Source organism: Eretmochelys imbricata, chromosome 12, assembly GCF_965152235.1.
Source record: "Eretmochelys imbricata isolate rEreImb1 chromosome 12, rEreImb1.hap1, whole genome shotgun sequence".
Lineage (NCBI taxonomy): Eukaryota > Metazoa > Chordata > Testudines > Cheloniidae > Eretmochelys > Eretmochelys imbricata.
In genome coordinates this window covers 23,543,213-23,564,117 of record NC_135583.1, presented here as the reverse complement: position 1 = coordinate 23,564,117, position 20,905 = coordinate 23,543,213, and the positions used below count along the sequence as shown (strand labels likewise).

The 20,905-nt window shown below is 41.6% G+C and overlaps 1 protein-coding gene across 2 annotated transcripts in view; it reads left to right on the top strand.

The window, feature by feature from the left end:
• Positions 1–13,326, top strand: part of CEP89 (centrosomal protein 89) — a 137,026-nt gene extending 123,700 nt beyond the window's left edge. For both annotated transcript variants that reach the window (XM_077830940.1, XM_077830941.1), the window contains one exon: positions 12,520–13,326. In XM_077830940.1, coding sequence (XP_077687066.1) covers positions 12,520–12,760 — 241 coding nt within the window. In that variant the 3' untranslated portion in view covers positions 12,761–13,326. The remainder of the gene's footprint in view (positions 1–12,519) is intronic.
• Positions 13,327–20,905: the final 7,579 nt, after the last annotated feature.

Below are 20,905 nucleotides of genomic sequence, written 5' to 3'. Positions count from 1 at the left end.
GTGAGGTTTGAAGTACTTGCAGATCTGGCAGCTGTCCCTTGTATGAGTCTCTCCCAGACAATTGGAATGGGGGTCGCTCAGGGGAATCGCCTCGCCACAGGAGGCACAGGGCTTGAAGCCTGGTGACCAAGGCATGCCTCAGCATTAGGTAACGAATGAACTCCAATAACTGATGGACAAAAAACTCCAAACACTTACTGACTAAAAACTAACTATTTATAACTAATTCAACTACATACACTATAAAAAACAGCAAAAATAACTTGGAAAGTTTGCCGAAGCAAAAAGAGCAGTTCCACTGTCATGGGCACTAAGAAGGAACTGAGGGAGCGCAGACCAGGCCCTTTATATTGGCTCTATGAGCGTATGGCACCACAGGGCACCAGAGCCAATCCGATGGATACAACTGAGGGAAAAATTTCCAGCAACTGTGCTTGGGGCACGCTCAAACCTACATTGGAATGGACACGTTCAAGCATTTGAAGAACCAATTGCTTCATAGATATCAATATATATGTAATAGTATATAAATGTTGATATGCACATAGTTTATAAATATATCTTTAGAATAATGAAAAAAGGTAAATGAAGTGACAAATGATAATGTGTGAGAATAAATAAATACAAATATATTTATTACCATATTCATATTATAAATGTACAAACCTTAACAATGGGTAGAAGCATACAAATAAATATACAATTGCCCATATAAAGTGATAACAGGTAGTCACAAATAACATTCATAACTACTTACTTGTACATTACCATAATGTATATATTAAATAAACCTAAATCTCTGACTGCTAGAAGCTGGGACTGGATGACAGGGGATGAATTAATAAATTGCCTTTTCATTCCCACTGAAGCATCTGGCACTGGCCACTGTCAGAAGACAGGCTACTGGACTAGATGGACCATTGGTCTGACCTAGTATGACCATTCTGAAGTTATTAGGTTCTTATGTTAAATACTTATAAATATAGATATAAATATAAGTAGAAATAAGGAGATAATGGTAATATAGTTACTATGACTATAGATATACATATGTTGGCGTATCAGTATATTGAAATATTATAGTAAATATCATGTCTAACAGTACTGATTATACCTATAACCAATTTAAAATCCCTGTACTTGAATTCCTTTTTTCCTACCAGCAGATATCCTCTTAACTTTGTCATTAAACCATAGCATATTAAAGGTGATGGGTCTAGGATTACTGTTCTCTCTCCTTCTGGCCTCTGCCACTCAATGAGTCCTTTCAATCTCCAGGGAAGGCAAGTCGGGATCCAATTCCAGTACCTCAGAGAGTCTGTTCTGGAGAAAGCTAATCAAGTTTTTTTCCTTCTAACCCTTCAGGGACCCTCACTAACCACAAACAACTCCTGTGTCATCTGTTTTCAAGATCTTGTTTTCCCTCAAGACTGGTTAGTCCATGGCTTATGGAAGCATTCTCCTTCAGTTCAATGGCAGTTTTTCATAGTTATCTAAATAGGTCAAATAAGCCTTGACTTCCACCACATCTTTAGAGAGCTCATGTATATCTTGAGATAAAAGATGAAACTTGGTAGTTTGAAAGTCCTTCATAGCTGCAAAGTCCTATCTGTGAGACTGATGGATTTTCTGAGCCTTACTTTTCTTTGGAGACTCAGGCTTGGGTCTTTTGGCATTTCTGTTTTTCCCAGCAGGATCCATAACAACACAACTAAAAGGTCCCCCCTCATCTAATTAGTAAATTTCTGACAGAAAGTTATGGTTTAACTACTTGAGAGGCCTTAATTGACGATTAGTGCATTAGGTTGTGGAGACCAATAGTGAAGCAGCCAGCTTCCCTATAGGTCACATGACACTCTTCCCCCCAATCCCTAAATGGAAAACAGGAACTGAATGTCTCAGGGCATTGCTAATGAGATAGAACTTTTTCACCTAAGTAGCCAGTTTGAACCCAGCGTTGCCTGGTACAGATTAACCGTTCTCATCTAATGCGTGGTTGTAGAAGGAGTAACTGAGTGAAGTTCCTCAGTTTGTCAACTTTGGCAGGGAAGATGTTATGTCTCTAACTGAAACAAAGTTGGGAGCTTGAAATTGACACTGAGATTACTAAATAGTGATATTTTATATTAAAGTACTAGGCAATTACACATACTACATACAACAAGGAATAGTAGGATATGATTCCTAGGATTTAGAATACTACTGCTAATGTGCTAGGTGCAAAAAACAAAAATTATTTATGTTTACTAAAGACATTTTGATAGCTTCTAAAGGAAGGATGTACAAATTCCATGTTCTTTCAAACTGACATTTAGGATTCTCTTTCTTTGAGATAATTCCTATTCGCAATATTTCTTAACTTTTACAGCCTTCTTGCAAATATATTGCAAATTCACAGTAACCTTTTGCACCACAAAGCTCAGAAGAATATGGTGTGATTTTCCCACTTAACATATGTGATATTCATTTGATGCTATTATTGTTTATAGAGCAGGTTTATGAAGAATATAGTTTCACACATCTTTCTTTAAATTAAATGTTATATCTGAAATATGTAATCTAAGTTGTGAATATAGCTGCAGGGTAAGAAATCGGGTTTGTAAATGCTATCACATCTTATTTATGTTTCTGAACACTGCTTTTCCATCCTCTATGATTTTTCTACGTCACACCATATTATATCATATAAATCCTCTGAGGTGGTACAGTACATAGTAATTTGTCACAGCTGTTACACTTTCTGAAGAAATGTCATGGCCGTTTTGCACATTAAAGTACGAGCCTGAAAATCTTGACTAAATTTCCTCTGTTTATCCTCAGAAAAGGTGCAGCAATACAAACTTTACAATCCTATATAATCAAAGGAAAGGGCCCATATAGTCTTTTGCCTTGGGTTTTCAGATGAAATTACATGAAGTGTTCTTGTTGTGGGATTGGTCTTTGTGATGTGGATGCTTATATACTACAGAGTGGAGTGAGATAGCTAACTCACTGAACTGGAAGGCTCAATTAGGATCTGAGATAAATGGAGGTTCAATTTTGGGAAAATCACTGAACTTGCCTCTGCTCTCCTTCCATTGGGTTCATTCTCCTAAAACACCTTAGTAGTCACACTTTTTGGTAGCACAAAGTAGGGTATTCAATCTCATCACTCTTTAGCATAGTTGTGATTTTAATTGCATTTTCATCTTTAATAAGTTAGGCAATCATTTGTTAATGAGAAACAAACAGAAGATTATTATCTTGTACAGTCATGTTTAGAAGTGGGATATTTATTCACTGCTGGATGTATGTCCACTTTAAAAATGCTAATTTTAGATGTAGAGTTATTAACTCTTGACCAAAATGAATAGCTGGCACACAAGACAGAATGATGTTTAGCACAGGTCTTTTAGAGGAAATCTACTAAACTAAGGACCTTTACAGACAATGTCAAAACAGGATGCTAATGTCAGTGCAGGACCTAAAGAAATTCCTTCTGGAGGGATGCAACGGGTCCCTGTGAAGTAGGAGCATTACATGGAAAAGATGGGGAAGGAATGGTGTAAAAAGAAGAGAAAACAGGGACTTTTAATGGAATCCAGGGATTAAAAGATCCCCCATTGTAGCTGCCAAGTTCTGTGTTCTCCCTTGGAGATTGATGAGGACTGTGGTGGTCTTGCTGTGATTAAATCCAGATTCCTGTGACTGAAAAGGGCAATAGCAAACCAGACCCCGCCACCCTTGCACAGGAAGTATTTCCAGAGTCCCCCTATGGCTTCAGACCAACACAATGCACCACTGACATGATTTTTGCAGGCAGATCCAGGAAAAATGTCAAGAACAACAGGAGCTGCAATGGCCTTTATCAATCTGATCAAAGACTTTGACTGTGTCAATTGTGAGGCTCTGTGAAAAACAGGGTGGATAAAAATCAATGATTTAAAAAAAAATTTTTTTTAAATCAGATTTTTTTTATTTACATCAGATTTTTTTGATAATATGCTTTTTGAGGAAAAAACTGATCTCAAGATAGTTTTAATTAAGATACATTTTAGCTCAAAGATCTCATGCAATAGGGATTATAAATTCTAATTCTATAGTATGCGACAATATATTCATGTAATGTTTAAGAAAAGTTTTGTAAATGAATTCCAATAGTTCATGGATTAGGGACCCAATCTTGTGGGGTTCCAGGGTCTTCTGTATAGATTTTTAGGTTAATCTTTCTATCTACCCAATGGGACTCAGTGCTAAGTCTCGAAGATACCATCAGAGATGCTTAGTTTTGCAGTTCTCAAACTGTGGATTTATGTCTCCAGAGATAACATGCTTGTTAAAAGCAAAAATGTTTTAAAATACATAAATAATAAATATATAGAGGTGAGAAATAATCCTATTTTCCCTCTGCAAATTTGTGTACACAGAGTCAATCCTCTCTAAAAGTGCAAAGTTTCAAAAAGTTCAATGAATAGAAGATTGTTGGGGGTGCAAGTCTTGAGATAAATGTGATAACGGAGAGACAGGCAGTAGAAACAAAAGTGAAGCTGTTTGAGCAGCACATTCCAGAAGTCTTGAGGTCTTTCTGAGTGTAGCCTTCATTGATTTGAGATCTACCATACCATTCTCTCACTCAAAGGGAAAACCTGTAATGCAAAAAAGAAAAGGAGTACTTGTAGCACCTTAGAGACTAACAAATTTATTTGAGCATAAACTTTCATGAGCTACAGCTCAACTTCATTGGATAATGGCAGCAGGCTGTAAAAGAGACCCAGTTTGGGTCTCATCTATCTCATAGTTGTGAAGAATATCTATTAAGGTTATAACAATCAATAAGAATGCACTTTTATGTAGAAATCCATGATTAAATCGAGTCTTCCTGACGAGTGATTTAAATCATGATTTAAATCAAATCCACCCTGGTGGAAAATCTTGTGAAAGCAAATTTATTACCATTGTAAGACTCCTCCATGACCAGATGACTGTCTCCTTCCTGTGCAGTGGCTCTACCTCTGAGCCCTTCATCATCCAAACTAGCATAAAACAAGGCTGCGTACTGGCACCCATCCTTTTCTCCATTTTCTTAGCAACTATGAAAATGTTAACTCAAGACCATCTTCCACAGGGCACTGGCATCCAATATTAGACTGACAGCAACCTCTTCAAGCTTTCTCGTCTCCATGCCAGAAATAAAGTAATATCGGCAACAATAACCGGACTCCAGTATGCAGATGATTGTGCTGTAGTTGCAAAAAGGAGGATCTACAAATAGCCCTTAATTGCTTCTCTGAAGCTTACAAAAGCCTAGGGCTAACTCTAAATATCAACAAAACAAAAATTCTCCACCAGCCAGCTCTTGGTCAATCATCCCACCCAGCAAGGAAGATCTACACTGACAAAGAAGAACTGGAAAATGTAGAATACTTTGCCTATCTTGGCAGCCATCTCTCACAGAGGGCAGACATAGATGTCGAGATTCAGCACAGAATCCTCTGTCCCAGCCTTGCCTTTGGCAGACTGTTGCGCTGTGCGTTCTACAATCACATAATCAGAACACATACTAGACTTTTAGTTTATAAAGCGGTGGTAATCCCAACTCTGTTCTATGGCTGTGAGACTTGGCTGACCTAAAGAAAACACCTGAAAAACCTGGAACACCAACACTTCCTTTGGAAGATCCTCAACATAAAGTAGGAGGATTGCCACACTAATGCCAGTATCCTCACAGAGGCCAACATCTTCAGCGTTGAGGCCCTGATTATTCAGCACCAGCTGAGGTGGCATGGGCACTGCGTGCGCATGCTTGATGTACGCATACCAAAACAACTGCTGTATGCCCTTCTTACCAAAGGAGAAAGGAAATGGGAAGGCCAAAAGAAACGCTTTAAAGACATCCTCAAGATAAACATCAAGAGATATGGTGTTGACACCCCACACTGGGAAACAGTAGCCCAGGACAGGGATAACTGGCAAAGACTCCTCAGAGAGGGAACATACGTTTTTGAGGAAAATTGCCTTGCCCTGGTTGCAGAAAAATGCCAGAATAGGACAGCCAACTGTCATTCAGCAATTGTGGCCCAACCCAGACTTCCAACACCACCTGCAACACCTGCCAATGAGCCTGTGGCTCAGCGATTGGACTCCTAAGTCACCAAAGGATCAATAAAAAATAAAACCTGTGAAAGAGATCATCCTTGACCTCCAGGGATGGACAACCGCTCACAGCCTGAGTTGGAACTCCGTGCGTGGTTCTCCTCACACTTTTCTCTGCGACATAGCTAGCTCTTAGCTTATTTAACTCTGTAAATAGTTAGCAGTTAGTATCCTTTAGACAGGTTTCCTTTATCGTTTTCAGGTTTTATTTCTAGTTTATTTGTTAGTGTAGTTGGCGGTGGTACGCTCCAGGGGCATGCAGCACTCTCCGGACTTCAATCACTGATCTTTGTGTGAGGTATCTATTCCTAAAGCGATCCCTACACACATTGTTTGCTGCATCTTGGGGAAGGACACATCAAGGAGAGGAGTTGCATTTGCCACCCCTTCAAGAAACATACTCAAGTTTCCAGGGATCTACACCTCAAGCTGCACCTCCTCGAACAGGCCAGAGGCTTACCTCAGCACTGGCACCAGATCATTCTCTCCATGCATAGTCAACTGTTACTATGGCGGAGAGTTTGAACAGGCCTTTGGACTTGCACTCCTCTTCATGCAGAAGGAGAGGTCAATCTTTCTCCTGTAGAGTCCCTCTAGGGTGACCAGACTTCCTGATAAAATAAGGACTGTCCCAATATTTAACTTTGTCCCGCGTCCCGACCGACATATGATCAGGATGCCATTTGTCCCAATATTGTAGGGTTCCCGGGTGTCCAGTTGTGACGGGGCTGGCAGGCTCCCTACTTGGCTCGTTGCACCTCCCCAGAAGTGGCGTCATCTCCCACTGGGTCCTAGGTGCAAGGACGGCCAGGGGGGTTCTGAATGCTGCCCCTGCCATGCCTGCCTGCTCCACAGCTCCCATTGGACAGGAAACACAGCCAATGGGAGCTGCGGGGGCAGTGCCTGCGGGTGAGACAGCTCGCACAGCCACCTAGCCGCTCCTCCGCCTAGGTCCCAGAGGGAGATGTCGCCACTTCCGGGGAGCTGCCTGAGGTAAACACCCCAACCCCCAGCCCTGAGCCTCCTCCTGCACTCAAACTCCCTTCTGGTGTCAGCACCCTGAACTCCCTCCTGCATCTCAACCCCCTTCCCCAGCTGAGACCACCACTTGCAGTGGGAGCCGGGGCCATGCACCCCTAACCGATCCACGGCTTGCGGCAGGGGTCAGAGTCGGGGCCGGGCATCCCCCCATGTGTCCCGATATTTTGTTCTTGCAATCTGGTCACCTAGGTCCCTTGCAAAAAATCCATAAGACTGCTAGGAGCTGTTCCTGCTCCAAGAGAAGTTCATCTTCCACCTCGAAGAGATTGGAGCAACAATGAGATTCACCAGGTACCCAGAGTAGAACTGGGGCATTAGCCCATGTCTCCCACTACCAAGGCAAAAACCCCCCTCCTACTGTACCGTCAACTGCACATCCGTCTTCATGGTGGCTATTGAGCCTGGTACCAACACAAGGTGTTTCAGTGATGCCTCTTTTAGTGCCTATGACCCCTCAGGCATATGAAGTGGTGAAGAACCATTTTGTCTGCCCGATTTGCCGTTGATGCAGGAGTCTGCAGGGCGGTTATTACCTTCGTCTCTTCCCAGGCCCTCAACCTTTTCAGCACCGGACACAGAATGTTGCTGGCATCTGGGCAAAGGAAACAATTGGAGACTGCCTCATCTGCAACTTCCAGCACCCAAGTGCACTCTCCATTGGTCCTCAGAGAGTCTTCAACATTGGCACCGGTGCTAGGGCCTTTGTCAGCCTGCGTGTTGATGCCAGGCTATGCACTGCCTCCAACAGAACCTGCTTCTTGAGAAACATTCACCTTGCCAACTGCAGTACCACCACCAGTACCAGCCTTGTCTCTGCCCAGTTGGGAGTTGGACAGATTTAGTCATCAAGTAGCCCTGCCTGGTTGGGTGCTTCTTATGCCGAATGATTATTCGGAGGGCCCCTCTCAGTCTGGGTCAGACTTGTCTAGCTCTTCTTAATCCCCTCCAAGCCACAGAAAGTCCAGTGAATCATCCAGGCCACTTTAAGACGGACAACCTTGGTACCAGGATTTGTACCAAATCACACAGCAAGGAGAAGCCAGTGCAGCCTGAGACATTTTGGCCTCCAATGCTATACTGGCTGATGTGAAACCCTTAGGGGATTCTTTGATCCTCCAGATCTAGAGCTCCACCCTGTTCCAGAAGGTCCCCAGAACCATCCACATCAGAACCTCATGTAGTAGAAAAGCAACTAGAAGCTCTTCCTATTGTACAACCAGCCCAACAAGATGAGCTATTGGAGGAATGAGCTCTGTCTTAGAAGGCTACTTTGGTTCCAGTCAATTTATCCTTGCTCTCCCCAGAGGGCTCAGTAGTTCCAGGCTCATCCTCACAGTCCCAGAAGTTTATAAATCCTAATCAGAATTTGCTTTGAAGAATGGCCTCTGTGATCATTATACAAACCAAGTTTTTACAGAATACCCACAAGCTGTTGGACATTCTCCCAAGGTGCAGACTTGAGAAGGGTAGCATCCCAATTAATGAGGCACTTTCAGAGCCAGCAAAGGCCTTATGGAATAGACCTGTGTTGTTGGCTCCCACAGCCAAACACACTGACAAGCATTTCCCATGTGCCTGCCATGGGGTTTCAGTGGTTTTACGCTCATCTGGCCCAAAATTCCTTCGTAGTCGTGCCTGCCAATGAGAGGTCAAGGCAAGGGAGGTTAAAGTCAGCCCCCCAAAAATGGATGCAACTAATCAGCAGGCACTGTTAGCTAAATTTGTTTTTTTGTTTGTTTGTTTGTTGGTTTTGTACAGAAATTCCCCATGGACTCCAGGGAACAATTCGAAGGCTTTTTGGCAGAGGGCAGTCCGGTTGTGAAGACATCTATTCCATCTGCCTTGAATATTATTGATGGTTCCTTTAGAATTTTGATCTCCGCAATTGTAATGAGGACAGTATCTTGGCTATATAATTCTGCTATAACCCTGACATACAGCAAACTACAGAAGACCTTCCATTTGATGGGCGCTTCCTTTTTTTTTTTTTGGATAAAACTAAATCTCACAAAAGAACTGAGATATGAAAAGGTGCATTTCAGGGCTTGTTTTACTTTCCTCTCTGTGGTATAGGGACAGCATTTACTCCCCAGAAATCCCCTCAGTAGGAGTGAAGGCTTCCGGGTGTGCTCCAGAGAGACTGGAAGTGTCAGAGGAGGAGTTTATTTTTTTAAACACTTGTCACCAAAATGAATTCATAAAACCCCTTTTTAACACACAGTTTTAATTCTAAGCCACTTTTGGGCGAAGTGGCTACAAAAGGTCTGAGGGAGAAAATCAGAAATATTTAAGATGTGCTATTCTCCCCACCCTGAATAATGTTTCACATTTCTACACTATAAGGCCTGTCACACTAAATTTAACAACACTTGGCTTTCTCTAGCGGTGACTGCATTTCAGTGTTTCTGTAGAAACTAGCACACAGCCTTCTGCACAACAGTGAAGAGAAATTTGGCCAAGGATATATGCTAATACCTGCATTTACCTGGAGAGGCTAAGAAAGGTCTTGATGCAATGATCCATACTAAACTAATTTTATTTCCTTTCTGAGGTGGACTCAATCTCTCTCATAAAGGACACAATAATTGTCCTGTTGAAACTTCCGCTGTACCTCAGGTTTCAGAGTAGCAGCCGTGTTAGTCTGTATTTGCAAAAAGAAAAGGAGTACTTGTGGCACCTTAGAGACTAACACATTTATTTGAAGTGAGCTATAGCTCACGAAAGCTTATGCTCAAATAAATGTGTTAGTCTCTAAGGTGCCACAAGTACTCCTTTGCTGTACCTCAGAGACACCCACTCTCTTCACCTACTATTCTGTGTATTTATTCACCAATAGGGTCAGGTCAAACTGTACTTCCAGAAGCAGTTCTTTAAAAAAGTCTCATGCAGCCTTAATTGTTTCAGTTTCACTGTTCTCTTCAGCACTGCTAGTTACTGTTTAGGTTTCTGCTTTTGAAAGTGGGTTTCATTGTCTAATTTGAGATGGAAAGCAGCATTATCTTATTAAAACAAAGGTTTTTAACATTGTCTAGTTCTTAAAATCTCTCATGTAAATGATGTAACATTCCGCCTTTCTAAGCGGCCAGCACTCCAAATCCCTTCCAACTCTTAAATTTTGCATTTTCTCGCCCTGGTTCAATGCTGTTGGGAATGTAGTAAGCATCCAGGATCCTCTTCCCCTGTACTCGTATTGCCCTTCCTGAATATCTTTGGCATGTAGTGTGAAGTTCCTACAAACGTCAGCAAGCTTCTCTTTTATATCTGCCTGCCTGAATAACAGATGTACACAGTAGAAGAGTCATTTTCAGTAAGATGGTTTCACCCATTTCTGAAGTTCCAAACACAAAGGATGGAGTGGAAGAAAATGCAGACAAGAGTTAAAAAAACATAGAAATGAGGCAATGAGAAGAGAGGCGTGGCAGAGCAAGGGAGTGAGCTATAGGCAGGGAAGGATAGCATAGGGCCTTGGTTTGGAAGGCAAGAGAAAGCTAGTGAAGGATTTCAAGAGTGCAGTGCAAGAAAGGTGATTTTGACAGCAGCATTTTGGAAACAGTGGAAAGAACTACACGGTTTCATGTGAAGCAGACATACCATAATTTACTTTATTACTGGCGCTGGAGTAACCTCTTTTCTTGCACCAACGCTAGCACCATACTTTTCTCCTTTTCTTTTTCTCAGGTGGTTCTTTATCTTCTGAGGTTGTGCAGTGTCTGTCCAGCCAAGAATAAGGTAGAGAGTCTAGTAATGGATACTGGAATATGAACTGAGGGAATAATTTGTAGTCTAAACAAAGCAAAATATTTACCCTCTGAATGAGGCACAAAATTAGGCAAACGTATTTAAATGAGCCCAGATTTTAAGGCTTATATGTGTGAAAGGTGTATACATGCTGCATGTGTATGTATGAGAGAGAGGTGGTGTAGATTTAAAATGACCATTTGATCCAAAAAGAAAAATTCAGAACATCTGAGAGTGGCACTGCATATCAGCGTATGGGCAGCATGTAGATAGATGCACAATTGAGTAGTACAATTAAATGTTATGATGCTGAAACACCTTTATTGCCATATAACAGCTGGAAGTCACACAGATCTTTATCACAAAATTTAAAAAATCCTACACTCAAATACAAGGATTCTGGACTTTCACGCATCAGTGTTTATGTCAACATATTCCTTTATTTAAGGCTGATCTAGAATGCACTAATCTGAGACCACATGGTATACAGGGAATAGAAGAGAGCCACCTGCTTTTTATTGAGATAGTAGGTTGTGAGCCTATCCAAAAGCATAGTGCCGTTATAAAAGCCAGCCACTGCACAAGACCAGAGGAAGCCTGAGGCTTAGGATACAAACAGATATCAAATCACCACCATTTTCATTCAGTTGCCTTCTGACAAGACTGTGTGTGTGTGATCTCAGCAGATCTGACAAGAAGGGAAGTGAGTCAAATTCAATCAGGCAATGAGTGCTTGGAGAGTATTTTTGTGTATGAGGTAGCTCTGTGAAGTGCAGGAAGAAGTCAGCTCCTTTCCTTGGTAATGGAGATAGCCTAAAGATACCATCTACCAGACTTCTCATGCTTCGCATCCTAGAGCAAGTGGCAGATAATCATCAAGGCTTGTTCAAAGGGTTATTTTATCAACGTGTCAACATTAGATTAGGTTGTCCCCAAAACTAGTCAACTTAAAAAAAAGAAGTATTTGCAATGAAACTGTCAGAAGTGGCTTGATGCTCAAGAGCAGCTGGGATCTATTCTCAGGGCTAAGTGCACTCTGCAGGTGATGCTATTGGATGCCTAAGGAAGGGGGCTAATATCTGCTCACTGTATGAGTGACTTTTGCTGGCAGATTCTTTGAACATCCCTGCAGTACAAGTGCCATGTACAGAGATGTCCAGAGAGGGAGCAAAATCAAGTACACGGGCTTGAATTCTCCTTTCGTTTATGCAAGTACAACTCTCAGTGACTTAAATGGGGAGTTGCACTGGTGTAACAGGAGAAGTTGACCCATGATGTTCCCCAGAAATGGTGGAGGAATAAGGAAGAACTGTTTTGATCACAGGCTAGTGCTTTGAGCGGGATCCATAACCACATGCATGAGCCCAGAACTCCTGTTTTGCTTCTAATCACATCCTCTCTTCTTAACCTTTTAAAATACTTAATGTGTTTTTTTAAACACAGTGGAGACCAATTTAATCAAAACATTTCAGGTACTTGAAGTCATGTATCATGCAATAACACTATTTGTTAAATGTTAAAGGTATATACTGTACAAATGAACTTTTAAACAAACTGGATTTGAATGTTTGAAATCAGCATCCTCTTCTTTTATTTTCATTCTTTCAGAGAAGTGGAAGGTGAACTTGAAATAGTTTGGGAATCTACCTCCAAAGAGAACAGGAAAATGAAAGAACTCTTGCATAAATCTCTGGAGAAGAATAACATGTGGAGCACTGTCAGAGTTTATGAATCATATTTAGATGAAATCTCTCAGAAGGACTTTATTTCTGGATATGGTTTTAGCTACTGTGATGTGAAACCATCATCACCCACAAAAAATCAAAGTAAACAGGAACCTCTGTGTTAAGGACAAAGGTGCCTCTACGTCTCACACAAGAAAAGATGATCCCAAAGAAACACAACAAGAGCTCTACGTCTGAATTAGACTCTCTTCAAGCACAAAATATGTTCTAACAAAAAAGCATTTATGCTCTTTGATACTGATATATACGTTAACTTGAATTGATAACAGCATATTCTCGCTCTGGTAGAATTATATTTTTAGTATAGATTTTAATAATATTGTTGATGTCATTTGATAAAAGGCCATTGCTAATCCAGTAGAAATGTAGTATAGCACTAGTCACGACTCTGAAGCCGGCTGTACTTATCAAATTAAAGGGATAAATAATTGCAGCGCTTCACATTCTAATTGCCAGACTCACAGAGCACATAAATCCTCGGGTTATTGTTTCCTATTCACTTGTTTTATAGCAGAGACTCTCCTATATCATAAATAATGCTTATGTTTAAATATGGTTTAATTGAAATGCTAGCAGTTTCATCTATAAACAATCCTATACAGTTGTTTAAATATCCAAAATGTGGAGATTTAATCAAACCAAATACATAGAAAACATCTGCAATGTCTAATCTTTATTTCATTGTTTGTAAAGCACTTTAATATCCTGAGATGCAAAGTATTACTCTTAGGATCGATTGCCTACTACCTGGAGAAAGGGAGAGGAAGTGCCAACTGTGTAGGGGATTTGGGGACAAGGCAGGGGCAAATTAGTGGCATCACATCCCCTACTACCTCACAGATATCCAAGTGGGAGTTGGTGCTGCTGGAATCCATGGCTGCTTATAAACAGCTGTAGAGGGACCCAGCCAGCAGCAGCGTGTTTCCTACTGGAGTTGTGCTGCCAAGGGGATGGAAAGTCAGAAGAGGCATGAGTCATCCCCTGGATCAGGAGGCTTTGCCCTCTGCAAATTCAACAGCATCTAAAACCACTTCCCCTTTAGGGGAAAATTTGCAGGGAACCCCTCAATTTTTTCTGCTCTAGGTAGACCCCTTCACAGAGTTCTTTGCAGCAGGGGGAAGTCTGTCCCATTAGTACGACATAGTATGACATTTATTGTCATATTTCACAGCAATTGCACATTGTAGTAACCAAAGCTCAAAGTTGATATAAAGTGAAGGATTTTATTTCACAATTTATACAAGTATGTTTGATCTTTCTGCAATTATTTTAGCTTGCTGCTTCATTTTATTACCCTAGCTAAAGAACTGACAACTGTTTGTGAACTGAAAACAAAGAGGTGAAAACAATACTTCTTAAATGTGTAAATCTACAACATATATAATCTATTATTGCTTGTTGACAGGAACTAAACAGCAAAAATAAAATCAGGGAAACAAAGGTCCCTTAAAAAGAACATGAAAAAGAAAACGGACTCCAACTGGTGTGGATCTGAGAGAGTTCACTTATGTCCCAGAGTGTTCTACTTCACATTAAGGGCCTCACTTAGGAAAACATTGGTATTCAGGAAGAAGGGCTTAAACGAGGGTTTAAAAAAAGAAAAGAAAAATGTACAAGCAGCAGAGTTTACATGCCAAAATAGAGATGAGCCATGGACTCCATGAAGTCCAATAGCAAAGTCTCTAGTGATTTTACATGGAAGGTGCTCAGATACTAGTGAGGGTGAACATATGGAACACTAACGGTATTGTCTTCACTGTCCAAAAAACCCTAGGCAGCATGTCTGAGAGCCTGAGTCAAGTGACTTGGGCTCATGCTATGGGTCTAAAAATAGCAGTGTAGACACTGCCACTTGGGCTGGAGTTCAGGCCTCTGAGACCCTCTCTGCTTTGCCAGGTTTTAAAGCCTGAGCAGGAAGTCTACACTGCTATTTTTAGTCCCAGAGTGTGGTAAGCCCCACTCAGTTGACCTGGCTCTTAAGACTTGCTGCTGCAGGGTTTTTGTTTTTTCGTGCAGTGTAAACATATCCTAAGATAGGATATGTGCTTTGAGTTCCATTAAGTCTGTGAGAATTAAACACACGCTCGAGTGCTTTCCTGAATTAGGGTCTAAAGCATGTGCAAAATCACTAAATTGCAGCTGACTTGTTACCAGCTCAAATAGTTTTATCTTTACTATCGCATTTTTGAGCTTTCAGTTACAAAGAACTCTCCCCCAGACACCTAACTACAAACAGGATAATTCTTTAAAATTCTTATGTTTTTGGGCTCAATAGCTGTGACATAACAGTGAAGTAACAAAAGCCTAAACCTAATAAGATCAAGTAATACACGAGATGAGGATTGAGAGAATGAGCTAATAATATCTAATATTTTCATTTAGACTTTCACTAGATCTTGTAGCCCAACCACTCCTGTTTCTCTGAGGTCTTGGAGGTGGCTATTTTAATTTGAGAGGCAATACCCACAGTATCAATTCAGCTGTTATACAAAGAACATTACAGACTATGTACATGCATAATTCTGCATCTAATACACGCTTCCATCAGCATTCACAAATGGACAACTTAGACATGCACATATAGTAATTGTGCATACATATCAGACAGGCACTGTGCATCAGATTTTTTAAAATGGGCACCTGAATTTTCCATGCACAGCATGAGTACTCAGGCAAAAAACAGTAATTAGGTACCCAAAGTAGAGATTACACACTTTTCAGGTTTTAATTGCCCGTTTGCACCTGGCTGGACATTTTAGGTTCCTTCTTTGGAAACCTTGCCCTTCTTGGCTTACATCTAACATCGCTGAGAACTACTCTAGTTATGACTGGTTGGAAACTAGGGGTGGGATTTTCAAAGTCACTCAGTGTTGGCCTAATTCTGTTGCCACTGAGGTCAAAGGTAAAAACTCCCTCTGAGCCCACCCTAGAGACACACTTCCATCTCCCTCCCTTTCCTTTTTTGCGGACTCCTTTCCTCTCTATAGCTCTCATTTTAGACCTTTAAATTTAAGCTTTATGTATCTTTATTTATCTTCACAAAGTAACTTTGTAGCTTACTGAACATATTCATAAATACTTGCACGACCAAAGGCTGCACTATACGTCAAACATTTCTAATATGTAAAATTTAATTTAAAAAATTATTCTTAGGAGGTTCTCATCCTGTGAAATTCTCTCGGAAATAAAATTTGCATTGTATTAAGGAAACTTAGAAAACATGATGGCATATTCCCATGTGGGCCCAATCCCGCATTCCGTGCATACCAAAAGCTCCCAAAGGCACATGGAAATTATGCATGTAAAGGATTGGGCCCCCCAATTGTTTTGATGGGTATGTTGAAAAATATGTAGTTGCTGATTAGTTGAAGAGTTTATCTGAGTTTTAAAATCAAACCAGAGATGTTGGAAACCCTTGAGATTAGAGAAATTTCATGATGAAGAATAAGTAACAACATCTTGTCTAGAGTGCACAATATCAAATGGAGTTAATACAAATAGAATTAATGGTTAAAGGGATATTTCTGCTGTGAAATCTATGAGTTATGAAAGAAGCAAGTAATTTGGTTCTATTTTTTGCACAGCTTAGAGTTGATTTCCCTCTAAATCTCTCACTAGTGAAAAACAAGTATTAGACTCAATTTGTTTAGCTTTCATTTCACAGTACTTTATATTTAAAGCCTGTTTATAGGTACAAAAATAATATAGTTTATTGTGAACTGTTGGTCTTAGGACTAGACAAAGAGTGCATTTTGCAATCTTATGCAGAAAGCTATTAATTTGAAAGCATGTTATTTTAGTTCAAATCATTTTATTCTGAATATCGTTTACATTCAGATTGTATACTAAAATACAGTAAAAAAGACAAAATAAAAAATATCCAAGATCCTAATAAATAACAAAGGCTGTAACATACAGGTTAGAGTTGGCTATTAGGCAGTACAGTCTGTTAAAGTAAACAAATACCGCATCCAAAAGTCATAAATAATGTTGACTAAAACAAGTCTCTGACTGAATTAGCATGATAGTGGTTCACACCAGAATTAATGCTCAAGTCCCAGTCAAAAGCCTGAAGGCCTTTAAAGATTTCCTTAACCTCTACAGAAAGCAAATGAGCCACTGGAGACAAAAGCCAGTGGATAGATTCTGGATTTTTAGCTGCTAGTGAGACCCCTCCACCTCCAGAACACTAAACAGTCATGTAATTCCCAGTGAGTACAGTACGAGTATTTTATTGTATTGTATTTCTTATTTCAGAATGGCAGATTCCCATATAACCAAAGACAAGACAGAGAAAAAGATCAGCACCAGGAATTCATTAATATGTTTTGTCTACAAAGTTAAGGCTTCCAAAAAGCAGGGTGTATTTTTAACCCAGAAGAATAAAATATGTTTTTTGTTTCCAGTAGTGAATTTAAAAACAAGCAAACAATATACTATTTGAATCAATATTGGCTGTGTGTATGAAGGTGAAAGGTTACCTAGTGAAAGGATTGCTGGCACTGGAGGAGCAACCTCTTTCCAAATAGAATAGCAGAGAAAATAATACAAAGACATAGCAACTCACCATCGACTTAAATAATCCACCTCAGATTTCTGGCCAGAGCACTCTACGTGAGATCTGATGGCATCACTTGGGTAGTAGATAGTATCAGTGCACCAAGCCAGGCTTAGACCTATGATATGCATTCAGTCTTGGGACTTTGCAGATGGCCTGGTAGATGTGTTTGGTAATATTATTTGGATACCAATAAGGGGGCAACAGCTGGCCAGGGGAGACTGGGAGCATCCCCTTTCCTTTACTGCCACAACCCCCTGCAACTAAAGTAGCTGATCCAGAAACTGAATGATAAATACTTTATGGCATCAACCTAGTGGTTCAAACACTGAGACACGTTTGCATTGTGGCTCAATAATTTATTTGAACTTGTTTTAAAATATTTTTTCAAATAATACCATAGAAAAGTGGTGTTTTAGCTACATAAAACTCGGCCACATAAAGAAAAGGAATAACAAGAGAGAACTAAAAACCCAGACAGCCATCTGTATCAGTTCGTGTTAAAATATATTTCTAAGATTTTCACTTCTGAAATCAGAGATCCATACCTTATAGCGATGAAAAAGTATGCTGTGCCATGTGGCATTACAGATGATATTAAATAGGTGATAATTCTTCAGGAAATAGTCAGTATAAACCAGCTGGCCTTACTGCTTTACTAAGATACCTCCTAAAAGCACACGTCTGTTGAAACACTGCATAACGCTTACAGGGTATTTGAACATTAGTATCCCATTTCTCCACCAGTTTTAATTCCCCATTGAAAGAGCTTCTTGTTTAATCCTGTTTATTGTGAATTTATAGGTGGTAAAGATGATTAGTTTTCCCACAGCAATATGATATCAGGAGATTTATGTGGCTCTACTTACAGCTCAGACTTAATCTGATCCACTTTACAGTTTATGGGCCAAATGCTCAAGCCCTGGAGCAGTTTGACTTCAAGAGGTGGAGGTATCTTGGACAGAATGTAGCATTCGTAAATACAACAGGAGATCTATTTGGAAATGCATTGCAAGGAGAGGGCTTGTTCTTTGCAATGTTCAGCAATGGCAATGAAGAGCCTGGATGAAGTGCAGAAGGCATGGGTGTATTAGAGGTAGAAGGCCAGTGCACGGCAGACATCAAGAGAGTGCAATGTTCTGGCTCTGTGGGAAGCGTGGGGTCTGGGATAGAAGATCAGGAAGTGGATGCACTGCTTGAGGTGTAACGTGGACACTACCTTAAGGATGCATTTGGGGTACAGGTGTAAGGAGACCTTGTACTTATGGAAGAGAGTGAAAGGGGGGGATCAGCCATCATGGCTGCCAATCTGCTAACATTTCATGCTGACAAGATGATCACCTTCACTGAGAGGTGGGAGAGCAAGCACATCATGAGGGGTTCGAAGGGTGGCTTGGTCAGAGCAGAGAGAGCAACATTAAGGTCCCAAGAAGGGGTCAACTTAAGCACTAGTCGAAAGACGTTGAGCAGACCTTTGAGGAAACAGTGGTCGGGTAAGTAAAGATAGCGCAGCCATCCACCAGAGGGAGGAAGACACTAAGTGCCGCCAGGTGGATCCATATGGCACGGTGGGTGAGAAGCAATAGTTTGAGTTGAAGAAGGTGGTCAAAAGAGAATAGCAATGAATTTGGAGTCTAGAACATAATGGTGGCGGTGAGCCCCGGTGGTTTCCATTTCGCTTGAGAGCAAGCCCTGGTAGATGGTCTTCTGTTGTGCAAGAGGACCTTGCACACCAAGGTAGAGCATGCCCTGTTTACTTGCGAGCTGCATCCAAATACCAAGCCATGAGTGGAGCCAGCTTGGATTGGGGTGCTGGAGATGTCCCTACGCCTGGGTGAGGAAATCCGGATGTGCATGGAGGCAGAGGGGGGGTGAGCGGAGAGACAAAGGTGAGGTGAACCAACACTGGTGAGGCCAAAAGGGGGCTATCAGTATGACCATTGCTCAGTCCCGGTGAATCTTGCCCAGGACTTGGGGAAGCAGGGGGAATGGGTGGAAAGGCATACCGAAAGTTGCCAATCCAGGAGAGGAAAAGGGTATTGCCCCAGGGGACTGCCTCCACAGTTCCCTCTGTGGCAATAAAGGGGAAGTTTATGGTTCTTGCTGGTCATGAAGTGGTCCCAGTAAGGGGAGCCTCACCTGTGGAAAATGGAATGCAGGCTGGGATTGTGCAGTTCCCACTCATGGTTTGCGTAAAAGAACCTGCTGAGCATGTCCATGAGGGAGCTGTTGGCATCGGGGAGATATGTGGCCTGTAGCATGACACTGCTTGATGCACCAGGTTCAGATGTGGACAGCCTCCGCACAGAGGGAGGGAGACTTGGCACCACTTTGCTTGTTGATATAGACTACTGCAGCCATGTTGTTGGAGAAAAGTTGAATGCGATAGGATTGTGTGAGGGGGAGGAATGCCCGATAGGCAAGACAAGCGGCTCTCAACTCCAAGATGTTGACACACATCCTAGCTTCTCGTGCTGTCCAGAGGCCCTGGGCGGTGTGACCATTCAGGTGGGCACCCCAGGCAGTGCAAGAGGCATCCATGGAGAGAGCGTAGGAGGTATAAAGGGGGTGCCAACCAGGACTTCGGACAGGTCAGTCCATCATGCAAGGGAGGCCAGAACAACCTGGTGAAGCAGAATGGGTTTGTCCAAGCGGTCTGTCTGTGCCTTTTAGATAGACAGGAGCCATAGCTGAAGGCAGTGCATGTGGATGTGGGCATGGGGCATTAGGGATTTACAGGCCACCATGTGGCCAAGTAGGGAAAGAAATCGGTGGATGGCGGTGTGAGGTGCGGTGCAAGGTAATGATAGAAGCGAGAGTGGCAAAGTGGTTCACCAAGAGGTGGAGTCCAGGCGCGCACCAATAAAGGTGATCTGGTGGGTATGTACGAAGACTGACTTTTCTTTGTTAATGCAAATCCCAAGAGCAGAGAGTAGACCATGAAGGGCCAAGATAGCTGATAAGAGGTGCCTGTGGGATGACGCAACAAGGAGCCAGTTGTCCAGGTAGGGGAATACTGAGTGGCCGTTTGGCTGCAATGACGGCAAAGACTTAGGGAGCAGCTGCGATACCAAAAGGAAGGACATGGAACTGATAATGGGAGTTTCCAACCATAAAATGGAGAAACTTCTGGTGAGCTGGGTGAACATCGATGTGGAAATTGCCATCTTTCATGTTGAGAGCTGCGAACCAGGCTCCCTGGGAAAGGAAAGGGAAGGGATAATCAAGGGGAGCATCACCATCCAGAACTTGACTTTCTTTATAAACCTATTGAGCACACAGAGATCCAGAATACGGCCTGTCAGTTGGCCCTTCTTTGGAATGAGGAAAAACAGAGGGGAACCAGCTCTATGGTGCCTTTTCAGAGAACGTTGTCTGCTTCCTGTCAGAGAAGATCTTGATCAGAGGGATTGCCATGGCCAATTTACCAAGGGTCAAAGTGGATTCTCCACCACTGAATTTGTAAGTCAAGTTATTCTAAATAATATGCTCTAGGAATTATTTTGGGGGCATTCTATGGCCTGTATTATACAGAACATCAGATTAAATAATGACATGGTCCCTTCTCGCCTTGGACTCTATGAATCATAATCCTGATGTTCCCATTATTCACATCAATGCCCAATCTTTCAGGCTGCCTTATATTACACATTGGGGATCAGGCCAACATTGTGAAAAGCAGCTGAAGGAC